Source organism: Lycium ferocissimum, chromosome 7, assembly GCF_029784015.1.
Source record: "Lycium ferocissimum isolate CSIRO_LF1 chromosome 7, AGI_CSIRO_Lferr_CH_V1, whole genome shotgun sequence".
Lineage (NCBI taxonomy): Eukaryota > Viridiplantae > Streptophyta > Magnoliopsida > Solanales > Solanaceae > Lycium > Lycium ferocissimum.
This window is the reverse complement of record NC_081348.1, coordinates 16206189-16223403: the sequence shown is the minus strand read 5'-3', so window position 1 is coordinate 16223403 and position 17215 is coordinate 16206189. Positions and strand designations below refer to the sequence as shown.

Sequence of the window (17215 nt, the reverse complement as noted above, 5' to 3'; positions counted from 1 at the left end):
CAAACCTACCCCACCACCCACCGACCCTCCTCCACCCACCCCCACGCAACCACCACCCTCTAACGCACTTTATCTTCACCTACCTCTATCTCACACCACCGCTCTATCCAACCCTCCGACCTACTCACCCCCTCCCAAATTTTTTATTTCATATATTTTATTTTACTTGAATAAAAAATGAGATTTTTTTTTCTTATCCATAGGAAAACCTAACCACATAATTTTAGAGACAAATTTTATTTTTTTACAAAGATAAAATTAAATATGAAGTAGAAAATTCAGGAGGGGTAAAGGGTGCGGGGCGATGGGAGGGGGGGGGTGTCGTAGTAAACCAAAAATGAAATTAATTTTTTTGGAGGGGGTCCATGCCATGTGTCTGGAAAACCAAAATAAAATTTAAAAAAAAACTTTTCAAAACTTTTTCTTTTAAATTGTTTTTTTATGGGGGGGGGGGGAGTTGGAGTTGTGTGGGAGTTTTAGAAAACCAAAATAAAAAAATCGTTAAAAAAATATTTTTTTGGAGGGGGTGGGTGGTGTAAAAAACCAAACAAAAAAAAATTTAATTTTTTTTAAGAGAAAAATTACTAATTCTTTTTCGGAGCGGGGGTTTGGTTTTGGGGGGGGGGGGGATGGGTGGTGTAGAAAACCAAAAAAAAAAAAAAAATCAAAAACTTAAAATAAAATTAAAAAAATTGGGGGGAGGGGGAATGGAGGATAAGGAGATGTTACTTGTTTTTCCTACTTTGATTAGGAAAGTCATTTTCCTCATTTTTAATAAAAAAAAAATCAAAAAGAAAATATTTTTCAAATTTTTTTGATCAAATAAATATTAGAAAATTGGAAAATATTTTCTGAATTCATACCCAACACACCCTGATTCTTTTTCCACGTCGTTTTACACTGTTTGGTACTCCTATTACAAAAAGCCATCTTCTTTTCGAGAGTGACTTATGTTTAAAAATATAGCCTTTTTTCAATGTTTTGTTAGGAAGCTGTAAAAACAACAAAGAATTATTCATTAAAAATGATAACAATGTAGCAGATCATAAAGTATTTTGCTGACAAGACGTGTACATTCAATAAAGCTATGTTGGCAAAGATGGCTTGGAGAATACTGCTTGACTCAGATTTACTTCCGTTAAGAATCCTGAAAAGTAAGTATTTTCTAAATGTTTCTTTTTTGAATGTCACTACAAGTTCTTCATCGTCTTGAATTTGGAAAAGTATAGTTTGGGGTCGAGAATTGTTAGAAAAAGGGCTAAGTTGGAGAGTTGTTATTGGTGAGGAAGTTTATGTCTGGAAAGACCCTTGAATTTCGAATGCCACAGGATAAACTCATAGGACTATTGCTCCTGAAAATTTGAATTTAAAAATGCTTGACCTAATAAATGTAGATTTCCATACTTGGAAGATGAATGAATTGAATAGACTTTTTTGTTTGGATGATGTTAATGCTATTTTGACTATTCCTTTATCTTTTACAAGTTCTAGGAATAAAATTATTTGGCACTTTACGAAATCAGGTATTTATGAGGTTAGATCGGGCTATCACCTTATAAAAACTTCAAGTAAACATGCTTTTCCTAAAGTTTTTTTGGGATTTTTTATGGGCAATGAATATAAAAAAAAAAATAAAAAAAAAAAATATATATATATATATATATATATATATATATATATAAGCATTTTCTTAGAAGGTGTGTGCTTAATACCTTACCAGTAAACAATATAATTAATAAAAGAATAAATCATGTCAGTAGTGTTTGTATGAGATTTGGTTTAGAAAATGAGACTGTGGAACACATGTTTGTTTAAATGTTATGATTCCCAAATAATTTGGAAAATTAGCCCTATTAACTGGAATGATCTTGACAATATTACCAACTTCTCTTTGTGGTGGAATGACAAGATCAATAGGGCAAAAAAAGGTGCTAATTCTGCTAGTATTTTGAATTTGACGGTAATGATAATGTGGCAGATAATTGGCAGTCTAGAAATGCTCGCTATTTTAATAATGAATTGACTGATCCTCCAAACATAGAAGCAAAAGCTTTATTTGAGTATAATGAATTCCGTGAAATAATGATTGTTGATTCTCCGAATGGTACTTTAGAAGAAAATCATGAACATCAACTAATTGTGCCTGAAGATGGGATTTGTTTATTCGTTGATGCAGGGTTACAAGTCGAATCGAAGAAGGCAAGCATTGGTATGGCTGCTATGGATAGCAAGGGTGTTTTGCTTCATGCCCATGGATCCTCGATTCAGTTTGTTGGGAAGTCTATGATTGCTGAAGCATTTGCAATTAGAAAAGCGGTGGAGAAAGCGACACAACATGGATGTAGATATATTGAAGAAAAACGTGCGGGCTATTTGGGACATGAATGTAGCTTGTGATCAAGATATTTGGAACATGACTTCATAGCTAGATCATGTTGCATTTAATCAAATTCCTAGAAGGTTTAATGTTGTCGCTCATAACTTAGCTAGGCTTTCAATTTCATTGCTGCATGAATGTTCTTGGGATAGAATATTCCCAAGTTGGATGATAAATGATGCTGTAAACTCCTTCGGATGTATTATGTTCTTTATGAATTAATAAGATACGAAGATTTTGTTGGGAAAAAAAAAAAAAAAAAAAAAAAAAAAAAGAAGTTCCAAAATCTAATCTAATCTGATATATGAGAATAGAACCCTCGGGCCTCTATAAATCAGCCCCTAATCGGAATGCCCCAATTCATGTTCAGGTTCCACAACATCTCTGCGAGAAATAAAATGGGCATAGGTTAAATAAAGAAGAATGGTTAGTTTCACATTGAAAAGAAGAAACGTGTTTTCTTTAAGGAAAAAGATAAGTCTGTTATATACCATTCTTTAGTTCCTCTATTCCAAAGTACTAGTCCAATATCACTGCCCAAGAGTCGGAAAAACAAAGTTTCACTAGAATTTCCAAGGCCAAATACATATACAGGCCCTTAAACTTGTCGGATTATTCCATTTAGAAATTAAAACTAAAAATTATTCCTATTGAAGATTTAAACTTAGTCAAACTATGCCACACAGTCCACTGACATGGCATAAAGCATGTGATGCACTCTCATGTTGGAGCGTGGAAAGTCCTAATTTTTTAAGTTTTCTGCTTTTGTCTCCTTTAACCTCCATCTGCCGCCATCCATCTCCGTCACCTCCGCCACCAAAACAATTGCATCTACCTACTCCATCACCACTGTAGCCACTGCCTCCACCAAAGTACAAATCATACCAAATAATCCTTCAATCTGTCGCCCCTAGAAAACCCATTAGAAAAATCTCCTCTCATTGTCACCAAGAAGGAAGACCTCATCTCTTCCAAAAAAGGCTCCAAAAATTTCCATGAAATAGAAGTTAAAAATCAGGTGAAACAGCCCCAATTATAAATCGCATTACTACCATGTCCGATGATCACTGTACTACGTTGAATTATTCCTTCATTTGTTTTTTAACATCAAAAGATGCATGATTTCTTAGTCATAAGTGCAGTATAATTTTCTTTTATTTGTATAATAAGGTTAGTAGAAACTAATCCCTCTGTAGCTATTATTTCCATCAATGGTGAATACGGCACAACCCAGAAATTCAAGAGGAGGTGAATTTCTACCTAAAACCACCATTGCGACCCTCGCCCGCGAAATCCAAACCACTAACATTTGTCATTCTTTCTCAGAAAACCCATATTCTTTCCCATAACTCACTTCCATATATGGCCATTGAATATCCCCTCGCCCATTCTAATTTTCACCATTTTAACCACTCCAAAAAACCACCTTCGGCTTAAGAATTCATGAAATTGGAAACTTTAAATAAAGGATTATGTACGCTTCTTGTAGTGCCGGTGGTCATCAGTAGTTGTAAGGTGGATAGAAGAGGAGGGGGTGAACAAGAAGAAGCTCAAAGGAGTGGGAGAAAATGGTGTTTTTCTATTTTATTTTTATTGATGTATTATTTTTTTATTTGTCACATTGCTATGTCAGCGGCATTTGAACCTCGCGCATGATGCGTTTTGGCTTCTTGTCCGAATTGTGTTCAATAGGCATAGTTTGACTCAAGTTTAAAGTGTGTAATAGGAATAATTTTTAGTTTAAATGTCTAAACTAAATAATCTGACAAGTTTAAGGGCTATTTGCCCAATTTTCAAATGTGTTATGTCATCATCTTTAAACGGAAAACTACACTTCGCAGTACTTTTCATGTTTTTTCTAATCAATGAGTTTTATTTTCAGAAATCTAAATTATTTATTTCTTTGATAAAGACTAAAAGCCGGTGAATGAATTGTTTATCTATCGATGAAGTCATTTATTTTTTGCTTACTAGTTGCTAATTTGTTTGAGCGTTTTCATGGGCTTACTCGACATATTTTTCAATTAAGACAATTTCTGGCGAGAATCATTATATATCGAAGGAGAGATAATGCTGATAATGTATATAGGTAACTAGTTATGGAGACGTGAGACATTAAATTATATCCCCGTCTTCATATTTTCACTTTTTGTATTTTGATTATACACCGATAAAGACTCATGCCTTAACCCCTAATGGGCTTTTATAATTAAAAAGCGGAGAAGGGCCAAAATTCTTTGAACTTTGAAAAATAGTTATATTTAAATACATAGATTATCTTTTAGGTAGATTATCCCTTACGGTTATACTTGGGGTCGATTATATCACAATGCTTTAATACAGCATTGCGTGGCATCATCATCTATTCTTCAAAATTATTTTACCCTCAAATAATTTTTTACTCACTAAAAAAATAACTCAATACGACCCGAATTTTTTTTTTTAGCAAAAATAATACGGATAATTTTTCCAAAAAAAATATAAAAATAATTCCGTATTATTTTTTTCTTGAAAAAAAAAATTCGGGTCGGATTGAGTTATTTTAGTGAGTAAAAAATTATTTGAGGGTAAAATAATTTTGAAGGGCTAGGATGATGCCACGTGGCAACAGTTAGACAGAAGGGTATAATTGACCCCATAGTATAACTGTAAGGGTATAATTGGCCCTAAAGTATAACGAAGGGTATGGATGAACTATTTTTCAAAGTTCAGGGGTAATTTTGGCCCTTGTAAAATTTTCAAAAACAGCTACCTTTTAGCTCCTTTTAACAACCTATAACTACATGTTCTATATTTACAATTCGTAGCTAGATCACTCTATATTTAGCTAGTAGACTGGTATACTAAAATATAGTACAAATATAACGGAAATACAAATGCTGGGCTAACTGAAATTGCTATATTTATGGAAACAAAATCTGTTCCACTTTAAATTAAAATCAGCTTTATTGTTCCACGATTCACGCAAATATCCTCCCATTCCATATCGATCCCATATCGCATTCAACAGCTAACAAATTCAAAAAAAAAAATTGAATTCAAAAAGTACATTCATATTTTTAACCAAAAATAAAAGATTCAACAATTAGTTCATCAAAAATCTTTGAAAAATAACAATATCAAACCAGCGAACAGAGCTCGATTAGAACGACGAATATATATTTGATTTCATCTGTTGAAATATCAAATTCAAGTTGACTTCATAATTGAGGTAACAATGTTTTCACTGCAACCTTTTTATTTTTTCGCCTTTTCTGAAATTTTGAATATACGAAAACTCAGATTCATAGATTCAAAATATTATTGTTTCAGCTAAATTGAATATAACACATTGTTGTATTCGAAAACAACAGGATAATGACAAGCGTAACTGCGTTGATCCGTCATTCGGTTTTTGGAACGATCAGAACTGTTTTGTGAATTACAAAATTGATCTTTGTTGTATTCACTGATAATTGCAATTATGATGAGTTAGTTTCTACGATTACAAATCAATTAGTTAGTTTCTACGATTACAAATCAATTAGGCGTGATACTGTCAGGAAAACTATTTCAATAAAATATACTGTTGAAGGCGATTTTCAACCAATTCAAATACACAACGATATGGGAGTTCGTGTGTACGTTGAGCTTAAGAGAGAAAACAGAGTTTTGGGGATGTATCCAATGTGCGTTAGTATTCATGATTTTGATGTTGAAGATGATGCAACTGGTAATCGTATTATTGGAGATGATGTGCTGCAAATTGGATATAGCGAGAATCGGGATGGTATGGAAGTTTGTGATTCTACAGGAAAGGTTGTTCTTTTGTTTGAGAATAATAACAATTTGGTAATTTCGAAACCGGAAGCGAAAGGAGTTTTTGTCGATCAAATTTACCAGATAAGGAAACTTTGAAAATTGTGATGACGAAATATGCAATTCGTGAAAGATTCAATTTCAAAACAGAGAGATCGAATGCTATAAGGTATGTCTTTCTAAATGTATTCTGGTAACTGAAAGTGCAGATGTATTTTTTTTTATATTTGTACTATATTTAGATGATTTGTTAACTTGTTTATCACACTGTTTATTAAAAAAAAGTTTGATGCAATATATTTCTGATATATTTTTTGTATATTTCTACTGTATTTAATTGATTTAGTATGTACTATTTGCATTGTATTATGTAGCTATACTGCAGCATGTTGGTCGCCGGAATGTAAATGGAAGTTCAGAGCGTCGAGAATTGGGGATTCTGAAATGTTCAGGGTTAGATTTTTCGATGACGAACATACATGTCCGTTGAAGGACAAGGTGTATTCGCAACGACAAGCAACAAGTTGGTTTATTGGAGAAGCTATTGTTAAGGCGAAAATAACTAACCATAAAAGGAAGGTCACACCTGGGGATATAAAAGACGATGTCAAAAATGAATTCGGCGTAGATGTTTCTTATATGATGGCATGGAGAGCTAGAGAGAAGGCTATAAAAGATTTCAGAGGTGACCCAGCTGATTCATACAAGAAGTTGCCGGCGTATATATACATCCTTGATAAAACGTATCCTGGATCGCTTGTTAAAATGCATAAATAACCAGAAAATGAGTTTATGTATTTGTTTGTAGCACTCAAAGCATTCGTAAAGGGATTCGAGTGTTGTAGACCAATAGTTGTAGTGGATGGTGCACACCTTAAATCAACGTATAATGGTACATTTGTGTCGGCAAGTACTTTGGATGGAGCAGGTATGTGTAATTCTATTCTATGAATGTTTTTTTTTATAAATACAACAATATGCTATTGATTTGCAAATAAAGCTGCTAAAAACATACTCTGGATATATTGCTGGTGTTAATTTGTGAATAATATATGCTGAAATACACTGTAAATATGTGGTGAATATGTTGTAAATATGTACTGTTGTTTTATAAATAATATTGCTAAAAACACAATGTGAGATCAAAATTCAGTTAGAATATGTGTTGAATATATTATAAATATATACTGACTTTTGTAGGTAATATCCTACCACTAGCGTATGGTGTGATAGATTCTGAGAATAATAAGTCCTGGACGTGGTTCTTTGAACTGTTCAAGCAAGCTTATGGTGTTAGGAAAAATATGTGTGTCGTGTCCGACAGACATGAAAGCATAATACACGCAGTTTCTAAGGTGTATCCTACTGTTCCTCATTTGGCTTGTATATGGCATTTGTGGAAAAATGTGACAAAGCAATACACAACAAACGGTGAGGTGTTGAGTCCTATATTTTATTCACGGCGAAGGCATACGGCAGATGAGTTCGATAAATTGATGGAGAAGATTGGGAATGTTGATATTCGGGTAAAACGATACCTAAAAGATCTGGAAGGGATAAATGATCTAGGCTTTATTCACCTGTTAACAGAGGATGGACAATGACTTCGAATATAGTCGAATGTATTAATGGAAAACTGATTGCTGCAAGAGAGTTACATATTTTTGATTTCCTTGAAGAAGTGAGGAAGATGTTTGGTAGATGGAATTTCACAAATAGAAAAAAATGGTACCTACACATTCACAACACTGATGAGGCAGTATCAAGAGATGTTGTCGATCAACGAGTACAAATAAATACGAATGGGGGTATCTTTGGTTGCAACACAAAATTTTAATCTATATTTTACTATATCTAATCTATATTTATCTATATTCCCAATATGGTAAAACTGCTCAGGTTAATGCTTGTTTATTGGTTAAATGGTTCTCAGGTTGAAGCATCAACTGAATATGTTTACACAGTGAATGATGGACCGAGGCATTTCATAATCGATTTGAAGAAGAAAACTTGCAGCTGCAGGATGTTCCAACTGGACGAGATACCGTGTTCTCATGCATGGGCAGTATTGAAGAATAAAAATTTGACTGCTGATGCATATTGTTCGGAATTATTCAAGCCAGAAACAGTTGTGAACACATATGATGTGCCGGTTGATCCTCTTCCCAATGAGACCGAGTGGAATGTTCCTAAAAGTATATCAGATGAAGTTGTTATGCCACCGATCTATAAGAGACCCCCTGGGAGGCCAAAAAAGAAGAGGGACAAGTCATTACAGGAGTTGATGATTGGTAAACGCAGGAATGCTTGCGGTAAATGTGGACGTCTTGGTCATAACAGGTGTTCGTGTGATAATCCGCCGCTCAATAAGAAGAATAAATAAGTCCATTTTGATTTTATTTGTTAAGACAATTCTACTTTAAATTTCTGTTAAAAATAAAAAATGAATTCATCTTGAATTCATATTATTCTAGTATGATTGTATTTCACATGGTTGAACATCCGATGATTTTTGATGTTATGCTATATTGGTGGTTTAATGGGATTTGGAAAGTCTACTCTATGTAAACTGATTTGACCTTTTGTTTTGGAATTATGCTTTAATATTTGTATTTCGTATATATTTTGGCTATATTTTAGTTGCATTTTTGTCGATCTGGTAGATAAATCTTATTAAGTTTCCTGTTAACTATATTTCATATATTTTTTACATATATTTGAAGTGTATTTAGATGAAATTTTAACTTTTGTAACACACTGTACATTAAAAATGGACTTATGGAATATATCTAAGATATATTTTATGTATATTTACCGTATTTATCGGTTAGATATACTACTTTGTTAAATGAATAGATTTCACGTAAAATGAAAATGGAATTTATACATTGAAAAAATAACATACTTGAAAGAAACAACAATATAAAAACCATAAGGTGTTGTTCAACATTAATCATCCTAAAAACATTATTGCACATGACACGATATGTCCAAAATGAAAAACATCTACAAAAGTCGCAACCAACTACGCTATTGTTCAACATGAAAATCAAAAACACAAAAGACTTGGTGGCCTAATCAAGATCCTCTTTATCAACTGCATCGTAATCAACTGCCGGTCTAATTGGTCTTGGAGGCTGCTCGTTATCACTTGATGCATTGTTGTTTGACTTATCCCATGCATAGTCGCATAAAAGGGCACCGTATCTCATACGGAGTAACTTTGCATCGAATTCGGTTGGGATGACTTCACTTGAGCTCAAGTATTCAGCAAAGGCTGCCACATACACACCACAATCCCTGAAAAAAATGATCAAAAACTTTACTGATCAAAACCCAAGAAAAAATAGATGTATTTATTGTGTTTTTTGTTGGAAGAGATTCTTACATGCTAGCGGGAGCTTGTTGCGGGAGATTGTCTACATTCACAATGTCAAAGTTGTCGGTATTCTCTGTTTTCTCTCGTTTCGTAACAACGATGTGTGGCAAAATCTATATCCGCCTTCTTCTCATAGAAATCGATCATTTTGTATTGTGCGTGACAAGAGTAGCCAACATTTTCATTTCGGCTCTAACGACAAGATCATGCCTGCTGACTCGGTATGAGTTGTATAAGCAGATGCACCTGTTTGTAAAAAGAAAAAATACGAAAAAGACAAACATATAAATTTTGTAGAAAAATGAATGATTTTTTCAAAGGATGAAAGTACACCTATCAGTGAATGATATCACAACCAAAATCCAGTGATTTTCCTCTTTTACGTTGACGAGAATTAGTACGTTGTCAACACTATACCATGGTACATTAGCCAACTATTATAAAGCATAAAAAACTTAGATAACAAGCGAGAAAGACATCGTGCCCATTAATGTACTCACACGGTTAGCATCTTCCATCTAATAAAATAATGTCTCTATATTAAATATAGGCGACACATGTGGATGAATCGGGATTTTCCCAAGATTTGTAAATTTCTATTATAAAAAGAACTAAAGTGTGAAAAATACAACATCGATAAAGTGGTGAATCTATAATTGTTGTTATTGTGATACTTCCCTTCTTGGAAAGCGTAGGAATATCAAGTTGTGAAAATAATTACTTTTGATATTCCCGAAGAAATTCTTGAAGAAACGAAGTATCTAACGGGGCATTGATAGGGTGCTCAACAAATGGGTGTTTTTTCGATAAATGCAAGGACCGATATTTTTGGCGAGAAGAACCGTGAATGAAATGGGACGATGGGGGACGGGTTGTATTTGCTTGGTTTCCTTTACGGGGCAGCCCTTGGGTGGACAATGATTTGTTTTTCGAGTACGAAATCGGTTGCGATCTCACCACTTGAGCTTTGACCCGCATTTGGTTGTATAGGAACTTGTTGTCCGGTTTCATCACTTGAATCATCGTGTCCAACGATCGGTTGTACTCCAACTCAAAAAAAAGTCCGTCAGTTTCGGTTTCATTAGTTGAACTTTGTCCGGTTGTTGGTTGTACTCAAGTTGGATTGGTATCCGAGAATCGTGAATCATCCCCGAGAGATCGTTACGGTTATCGTCGGATTACGAGGGGTCCTTAAACTTGACAAATCGGCTTGATCATCGCGTGGTCTGGAGGAGGACCGAGAGGAATAATAGATGCTAAAGGACGCCAAATATATTTGACTAGCAAGTCCGCTATCATTTCCTCTCGATGCGGTAAATTCAAAGATTAGCATTCTCCATATCACCACGGTTCTTTGAGATTCCCGAAATAAAAAACAAACAAAAAAACGGTCTTTGTCAATTATTGCTTATCAAAAAGATATGTGATTGGCACTTAAAAGCCACATTTCAAGATTTTACATCAAAATTTAAATGGATTGGTGTTATGGGCACTCCATCTATTTGTGCATCACTTTTAACTCGGTTTCTTTATCCACGTCAACAACAAAACCGGATCATTAACTCGGCAACCCAATGACCTCAACCTAAAACAATAAAAACATGGTTCAAATAAATTTAAAGGCATCATGATAAAACAAATACACATATACACATATATAGCATAAGTCTATGCTATAAAAGTTAACCAGGTTCATATAAATATAGACAAAATATATGAAAAATATATCTGAAATATAGTCAACAGAAACCAGAATAAGTGACCTTGAACATAATAATCAAAAATACAATTAAAATATAGCCAAAATATATATGAAAAACAACTATTAAAATATCAATCCAAAACAAATATAGAACTACTATTATATATAAACACAATCATAATAAATATAGCACGAATAGATACAGCAAATGGGACACACTAACAAATGATATCCGTGAAAATATATATGTAAATACACTATAGGTAATACTAAATACAAATAAAATTCCAATATTTTTTCTTTGAAAAATATCTGGGGAAATAAACTGATCTAAATATAAGCAAAGTGAAAGAAAAAATGAGTACCATTTTGGATGACTCCTCTGCGGAAGTTGCACCACCACCTTGAGTTTTCCCAAATTCAAAGATCTCTTTGGTTGAAAACTTTAAGACCTTCTATAAACTCCTTGCAAAACACTTTGATTGCCTTGAGAAATCCCACCATATTGGTTTCATTATATTATCATGTATGTAAGTGCAACATTGTGTCTCCGACTTTTAAAATTTCCAAAAAAAATAAAATAAAGTCTTCCAATAAATATATCAAAATAACTTAAAAAAGTTAATAATTTCCATATTTACCATGTTGTCTTCGACTACGTCGTTGACAGTTGGTGTGCTTTTATCAGAACGATGACGTTGGCTTTTCTCATATGAGTGTTGTATGCCAACATCATGTTGATGTGACGGGGCTTTACTATCAGCGAGCTTAAAAAAAAATAGCTTATTAATAAAAAAGGAAACCGACTTGTTAATGCCTGTAATGTATTTAATGAACATAACTTTTAGTTTTGATTTTTACCTTATCTGGTGTTTGATTGCCCTTTATTGCATCTAACAACTTTTTGAAGTTGTTGTCCATGTAGTCAAACACCTACGGCTTTTGAAACACAAAAATAAGAATTAGAATTGTTAATTACTTGACACAAGAAATATGAAGTAACAAAAACATATTGAAAACAAAACGCCTACTTCTTTCTTGAAAATCGAATCTCTTCCTTATCGATTTAAACTCATTTGTTCCGGTTCTGTAGGTGCATACGGTTTCCTTGTCCCTTTTATCCAAGATTCATTCCGTGATGGTTGTTTCCGGAAGGAGAAACAGAAACGGGAATCTGTGTCCGTTTCTTGCATCGCGGGGAATCAGGATTGGCACTCCTTTGTTGTTGTTTGCCACTGGACAGATGCGGTGGTGTGGTGCTAAAATTATTGTAATCATCGTCTACCAAATCAGTACCATGTACACCATCAACCCCATGTTTGACGTCTGGTATATCAGGTGCAACAGGAGGCAAATTAAGAGTTTCCAACTCATGGGGTGTTGGCACAACTTCCTCAAATCTACAAGACTGTGGACAACAAAATATACAAACTACATCACCATATATATCTACATTGGTAACATACTCAAAATATGAGGAAAATATAGTCAAAATATATTGATCACAAATGACTTACTTCATCAATATAGTCAAAATATAATCAAAATATACCATGAAAAACAAACATATTTAAACAGTTAAATGGTAAAGGACACAAACAAATATAACTGTTCAGTTTGTTAAAAAACTGGTTTACCGGGTTTTTGTCGTCTCTGAACATGCCATCCATCAATCTCTTGAATTCTGGTTTTCCTTCCGTAGTCCGCCAGTTCAAAATTCTAGGAACTAAATCTCCCGTCTTAACTGCAATGGTGGACGGGACTTTTGAGCAACATTCATACAACCAGACTTGCATAGCAAGTGGCAACCCATGAATCCTATAATATCTCTTAAAATCAGCATATTTCTGCTCGATGCTTACAACCAACTCTCTAAACGAATCTTTACCCCAAGGATACTCATTATATCTCCCGTCCTCTACAACATCAAAATGGATCCTTGGTATGTTTGTTGAGTTTGGCTCACCACAATGTACCCACGTATTTATGAAATACAATATTGCTATCTTGACTGTGTCATCCCCTTTATCATCCCAAAATGTCTTGCTGAAACACTCAATAAGCTCATGTCTTTTAACTGGCAGTTGGTTCTCCTCATTTCTACCAAAATATTCAACCATAAGCCTATTCGGTTTTGAGTTATCATAAACAAAATCGTTTTCATCAGAGACACAATCTAGCCCAGTGATCAGTGCAAATTCTCTAAGGCCGAAACGCAGAACTTTACCATTTATTTCAAATGTAAAGCACCTATATGTACTGCCTCTAAGTTCTTTGACCATAAAGCACCGAAAAATCTGTGCTTGTACATCCAAATGCTGCATTCTAAGATATTTACCAAAACAAGAATTCCTAAACATATCCATACAGGTCTGTTAGTTTGCCTCTAATATCTTGCATTACATTAACATTCGTGTATCTACACATAGATGGTGCCACAGCAGGATGCTTGGTAACCAAAAATTTAGATACCTGAAACAACATGCCAAAAAACACGTATGATTGACAAAAAACAGTGAACACAATCAGGTAAAAAAGAGATCAACCAAAAATATATACAAATATAAAACAAAACGAGTTGATTGACAATGAAAAAATATAATGTAATTCAACAATAAATATATATGAATATCTTGAAAATATAATGACATATATTAATCGAATATGTAAATTACGTATCCGTAATAACCGTCAACAAAATATACACAAATATACTTAAAAATCTTAAAAATTACGATTATGGTGAAGAACAATAAACACGAATTAAGCGAAGAAACATGTGAAAAAAAAATAATAGAAAATATACTTAAAATGCACATAAAATATAAATCCGGTTAATTAACATATCCGTAATAACTGAACTAAAAAAAAAAAAAAACGAACTAAATATACTGAAAATACAAGATAAATATACCTCTGCATCATCATCCTCATCCACATTATGTTTGGCTTTAGCAATTTTTTTTCCCTTAACATTAGCAACATCGTCACCACCTTTCTCTTCTTTTGTTTCTCCATTTGAGAAACCTTTTTACTTTTTGTTGTTGTTTACTCTTCGAATCAACATAATCGGCGAACGCCTAGGATCGTTAATTCTTTTTGAACGATTCTCGGATAAGAGCCTCGCAATGGCGCTTTCGTGTTGAGAAATTCCCAAAGAAAAATTAGGAATCTCAAATTCGGGTTCTATACCTCTATTTCTGATCGGAGTAGAAGCTTTCTTAGCCATTTCACTTGAATCTAAGAAAAAAAACCAAGAACAAACACTGATAATTAATTATTTAGAGTTGCATTACTGATTCAAACGAAAAAAAAAATACTCCGAAAATATAGGTTAAATACACGGTGAAAATTAAAAATCAGTATAGAATCTTACCTTTTTTGGGAATTAGATTTGAATCATGAGTGAAATTAATGAGTAGTTAATTAGAGATAACAAATGGAAGTTGTAGAATTGTAAAACTGATTTGAAATTGGAGGAAATTAAGGGATATTGTGAATAATGGCGTGTATTTAGTGGGATAGGAGAGAGAGACGTTTTTGTTGGCTTAAATTTAGGGGTGTGGGAAGTTATCAGATGAGTGGTAAAAAAATGGTAGCTATATGAAGTAAATATGTTATATTTTAGCTACTAAATATAATTATTGAAAAGTTTAGTTATGTTCCATAAATAAGTAATAATGGAACCTATGCCAAGTAAATTTTACTTAAAAAAAGTGTCAAGGTTTGACTGAATTTCAAGAAGTGATCTGAATTAATCAACACCAAGTTAAGTCACAAAATTTAGCCTTTTGCCTGACTTCCGCACTGGTTTCATCAATCACCACATGATCGTTTACAAATAAAATATACATGCACGAAACCTCATTTTTTTTGTAGTGTTTATTAACTCTTCCATAAGTATAAGTAAATGAATACAAACTCAAAACACCATTCTATTTTTGAAATTTTTCTAAAGAAGTGCCCGTAAAGTAAAACACCCTCTGTTTTTGACCTATTACTATTCTTTTTTTTTTTTTTTTTGCTTGCGGGTTGGCCTTCAAAGGCACTGGTCTTTAATTTTTGTCCTTCAAATTCCCAGTCTTTAATTTTTTGCCCTTTCTCAAAAAAAGTGATCTAAAATATCTCGAGATTTTGGGTTTGAATCCCCGCATAGTAAAAAAAAAATAAAAAATCGCAAGGCAAGGATTCGCGAAAATTCTGCATTAAGGCAAAAGCATGACTTGGGAAATTTTGCAAAGCAGATTTTTATTTTTATTCTGCTGGATTTCTACAAAAGTTATGCCTTAATCCTAACTCGAATAGACCTAATTTTGCTACAAAATTTTATCTTGCAATTTTTTTTTTTTTTTAAAAATGAAATGAGTCAGGTTCAAACCTGCAACTCGCGATATTTTAGGCGAAAGGGAAAAATTCAAAGACCTACAAGTCGGGCTGGGATCTCCTCCGGTATTTCATTGTCCAGTAATGCTCAATGCATTATTAGATGCATGACACGTACACAATTAAAAATCAACAGTCTGGATCTCTCGTTGGTTATTTTTCTTCTATTTAGTTTTATTACCTTTATAGAACTTAAATAAAAGTAGCAAAAGAATAAGTGATGCGGTATGTCCCTGGATTTTCAGCAAATATTCATCACGGTTGCGCCTAGCTGCAAAGATCTTTGCGCAAGCAGTTCAAGAAAGTCATTTCCTATACTTTCTTTTCTCATCCATGACACGCTCTTTCGATTCCCTGCCATCACCAAAAGGATAAGAGCAACCAGCAGAAAGGAAAAACTTAATTCACCTCTCACCTTGTTCAGATTAAAATAGTCAGACCTCATTTCCTCTTTTGTTGCATTTCTGGTTTCCACCACATGCATGCTATAAAAAAAATTGTGTTAATGGACTTTTCAGAATAAATTCAGTTTTCTCCTCACTCCGATGAAAATGAGTTGATTTCCTCAATTTAAGACACAATAGTATATATATTTACCAAAAAAAGAAAGAAAAAAAAATGTCAACATAGGCACGTTTGGAGATTTTCTAAGGAAGATTGAGACCTTTCCTATTGGAATGTGTACTGCATATGATGGGATGGCGTTAGTTCTTGGAAATTGAGAGGTCATGTTTCTGTTTATGAGAACTCAGGTAGACAGAAAGAAAGAGTTGAGTTTTTTTTTTTTTTCCTTCTTTCTTTTTTATACTCTACTAGGATTCGAAAAGAACCTGAAATCCAAGTATAACACAAGCATGGGTAACAAAGAGTTGTAATCCATGCATCTCAGTTCTCGTTTTCTATCACGTCTTTCGATGTCTGAGTAGACAATCCGTCCAGATGTAAGAATCTGATAAATATCTCTAGGGAAGAGGACGATTGTATACATCTTAGTTTGCACGCATAGAGAACTTGCTTGGCTCAATCCGTCCAGATGTAAGAATCTGATAAATATCTCTAGGGAAGAGGACGATTGTATACATCTTAGTTTGCACGCATAGAGAACTTGCTTGGCTATGCTTCCGTGATCCTCAACTATTGAAAAGAAGTTATAATCGTCATTGTAATCTCCCTATAAAATCCCTTGTACTCATCATTATCCATGTTATACTTGCTCCTACTCAATCACTAAGACGACCTGTAACTATTCATTACCTATTCGATCTCCTAAGAGGTTATGGACGAAGGGCCTCAATGCATCGATGATTTTCAGATCGTTCACCATCAATAGATACAAATTCTTTTTACAGTATATATCCTCTTCTTTCCAGTGTTTCATTGTAAAGCAAAAGTGAAGAGAAAAAATAGATGGGCTATCCTTTTACTTTGTTGAAAGAGAAAACAATAATATGGATATTGCTGAACCATCATACTATTTACAAAGCTCCAATCAAAGTCTTTACTTTCGTTGGAGGAAAAAAAAGAAGAAAAAAAAAACTTACACGCCATATTATGTTGCTTTAATTACGGGATTTAC

At 33.6% G+C, this 17215-nt stretch overlaps 3 protein-coding genes across 3 annotated transcripts; 2 read left to right on the top strand and 1 right to left on the bottom strand.

Annotated features, from left to right (window-relative positions):
* The first annotated feature begins 5983 nt into the window (after positions 1-5983).
* Positions 5984-7779, top strand: LOC132061966 (uncharacterized). The gene is made up of 5 exons (XM_059454636.1): positions 5984-6146; positions 6260-6344; positions 6550-6860; positions 6957-7103; positions 7376-7779. The coding sequence occupies exons 1-5, from the start codon at positions 5984-5986 to the stop codon at positions 7777-7779; spliced, it is 1110 nt and encodes a 369-aa protein (XP_059310619.1).
* LOC132061965 (uncharacterized) lies at positions 7776-8558 on the top strand. Its single transcript, XM_059454635.1, has 2 exons — positions 7776-7961; positions 8109-8558. Exons 1-2 carry the CDS (start codon positions 7776-7778, stop codon positions 8556-8558), a joined length of 636 nt encoding a protein of 211 aa, XP_059310618.1.
* Positions 8559-12373: 3815 nt separating this feature from the next.
* LOC132061964 (uncharacterized) lies at positions 12374-16627 on the bottom strand. The gene is made up of 5 exons (XM_059454634.1): positions 16470-16627; positions 16055-16124; positions 13625-13728; positions 12894-13581; positions 12374-12664 (listed from the first exon to the last, which is right to left on the bottom strand). Exons 1-5 carry the CDS (start codon positions 16625-16627, stop codon positions 12374-12376), a joined length of 1311 nt encoding a protein of 436 aa, XP_059310617.1.
* Between the last annotated feature and the right edge of the window lie 588 nt (positions 16628-17215).

Bases quoted from the DNA above. Each gene is read 5' to 3' on its own strand.
- LOC132061966 (XM_059454636.1), top strand. From the start codon at position 5,984: ATGGGAGTTCGTGTGTACGTTGAGCTTAAGAGAGAAAACAGAGTTTTG. The intron at 6,345-6,549 runs GTATGTCTTTCT...TGTATTATGTAG, and splicing joins GAGAGATCGAATGCTATAAG to CTATACTGCAGCATGTTGGT. The intron at 7,104-7,375 runs GTATGTGTAATT...TGACTTTTGTAG, and splicing joins AAGTACTTTGGATGGAGCAG to GTAATATCCTACCACTAGCG.
- LOC132061965 (XM_059454635.1), top strand. From the start codon at position 7,776: ATGACTTCGAATATAGTCGAATGTATTAATGGAAAACTGATTGCTGCA. The intron at 7,962-8,108 runs GTACAAATAAAT...AATGGTTCTCAG, and splicing joins GAGATGTTGTCGATCAACGA to GTTGAAGCATCAACTGAATA.
- LOC132061964 (XM_059454634.1), bottom strand. From the start codon at position 16,627: ATGTATACAATCGTCCTCTTCCCTAGAGATATTTATCAGATTCTTACA. The intron at 13,582-13,624 runs GTATGGATATGT...TAAATATCTTAG, and splicing joins AGAGGCAAACTAACAGACCT to AATGCAGCATTTGGATGTAC. The intron at 12,665-12,893 runs GTAAACCAGTTT...TGTTGTCCACAG, and splicing joins TCAGAGACGACAAAAACCCG to TCTTGTAGATTTGAGGAAGT.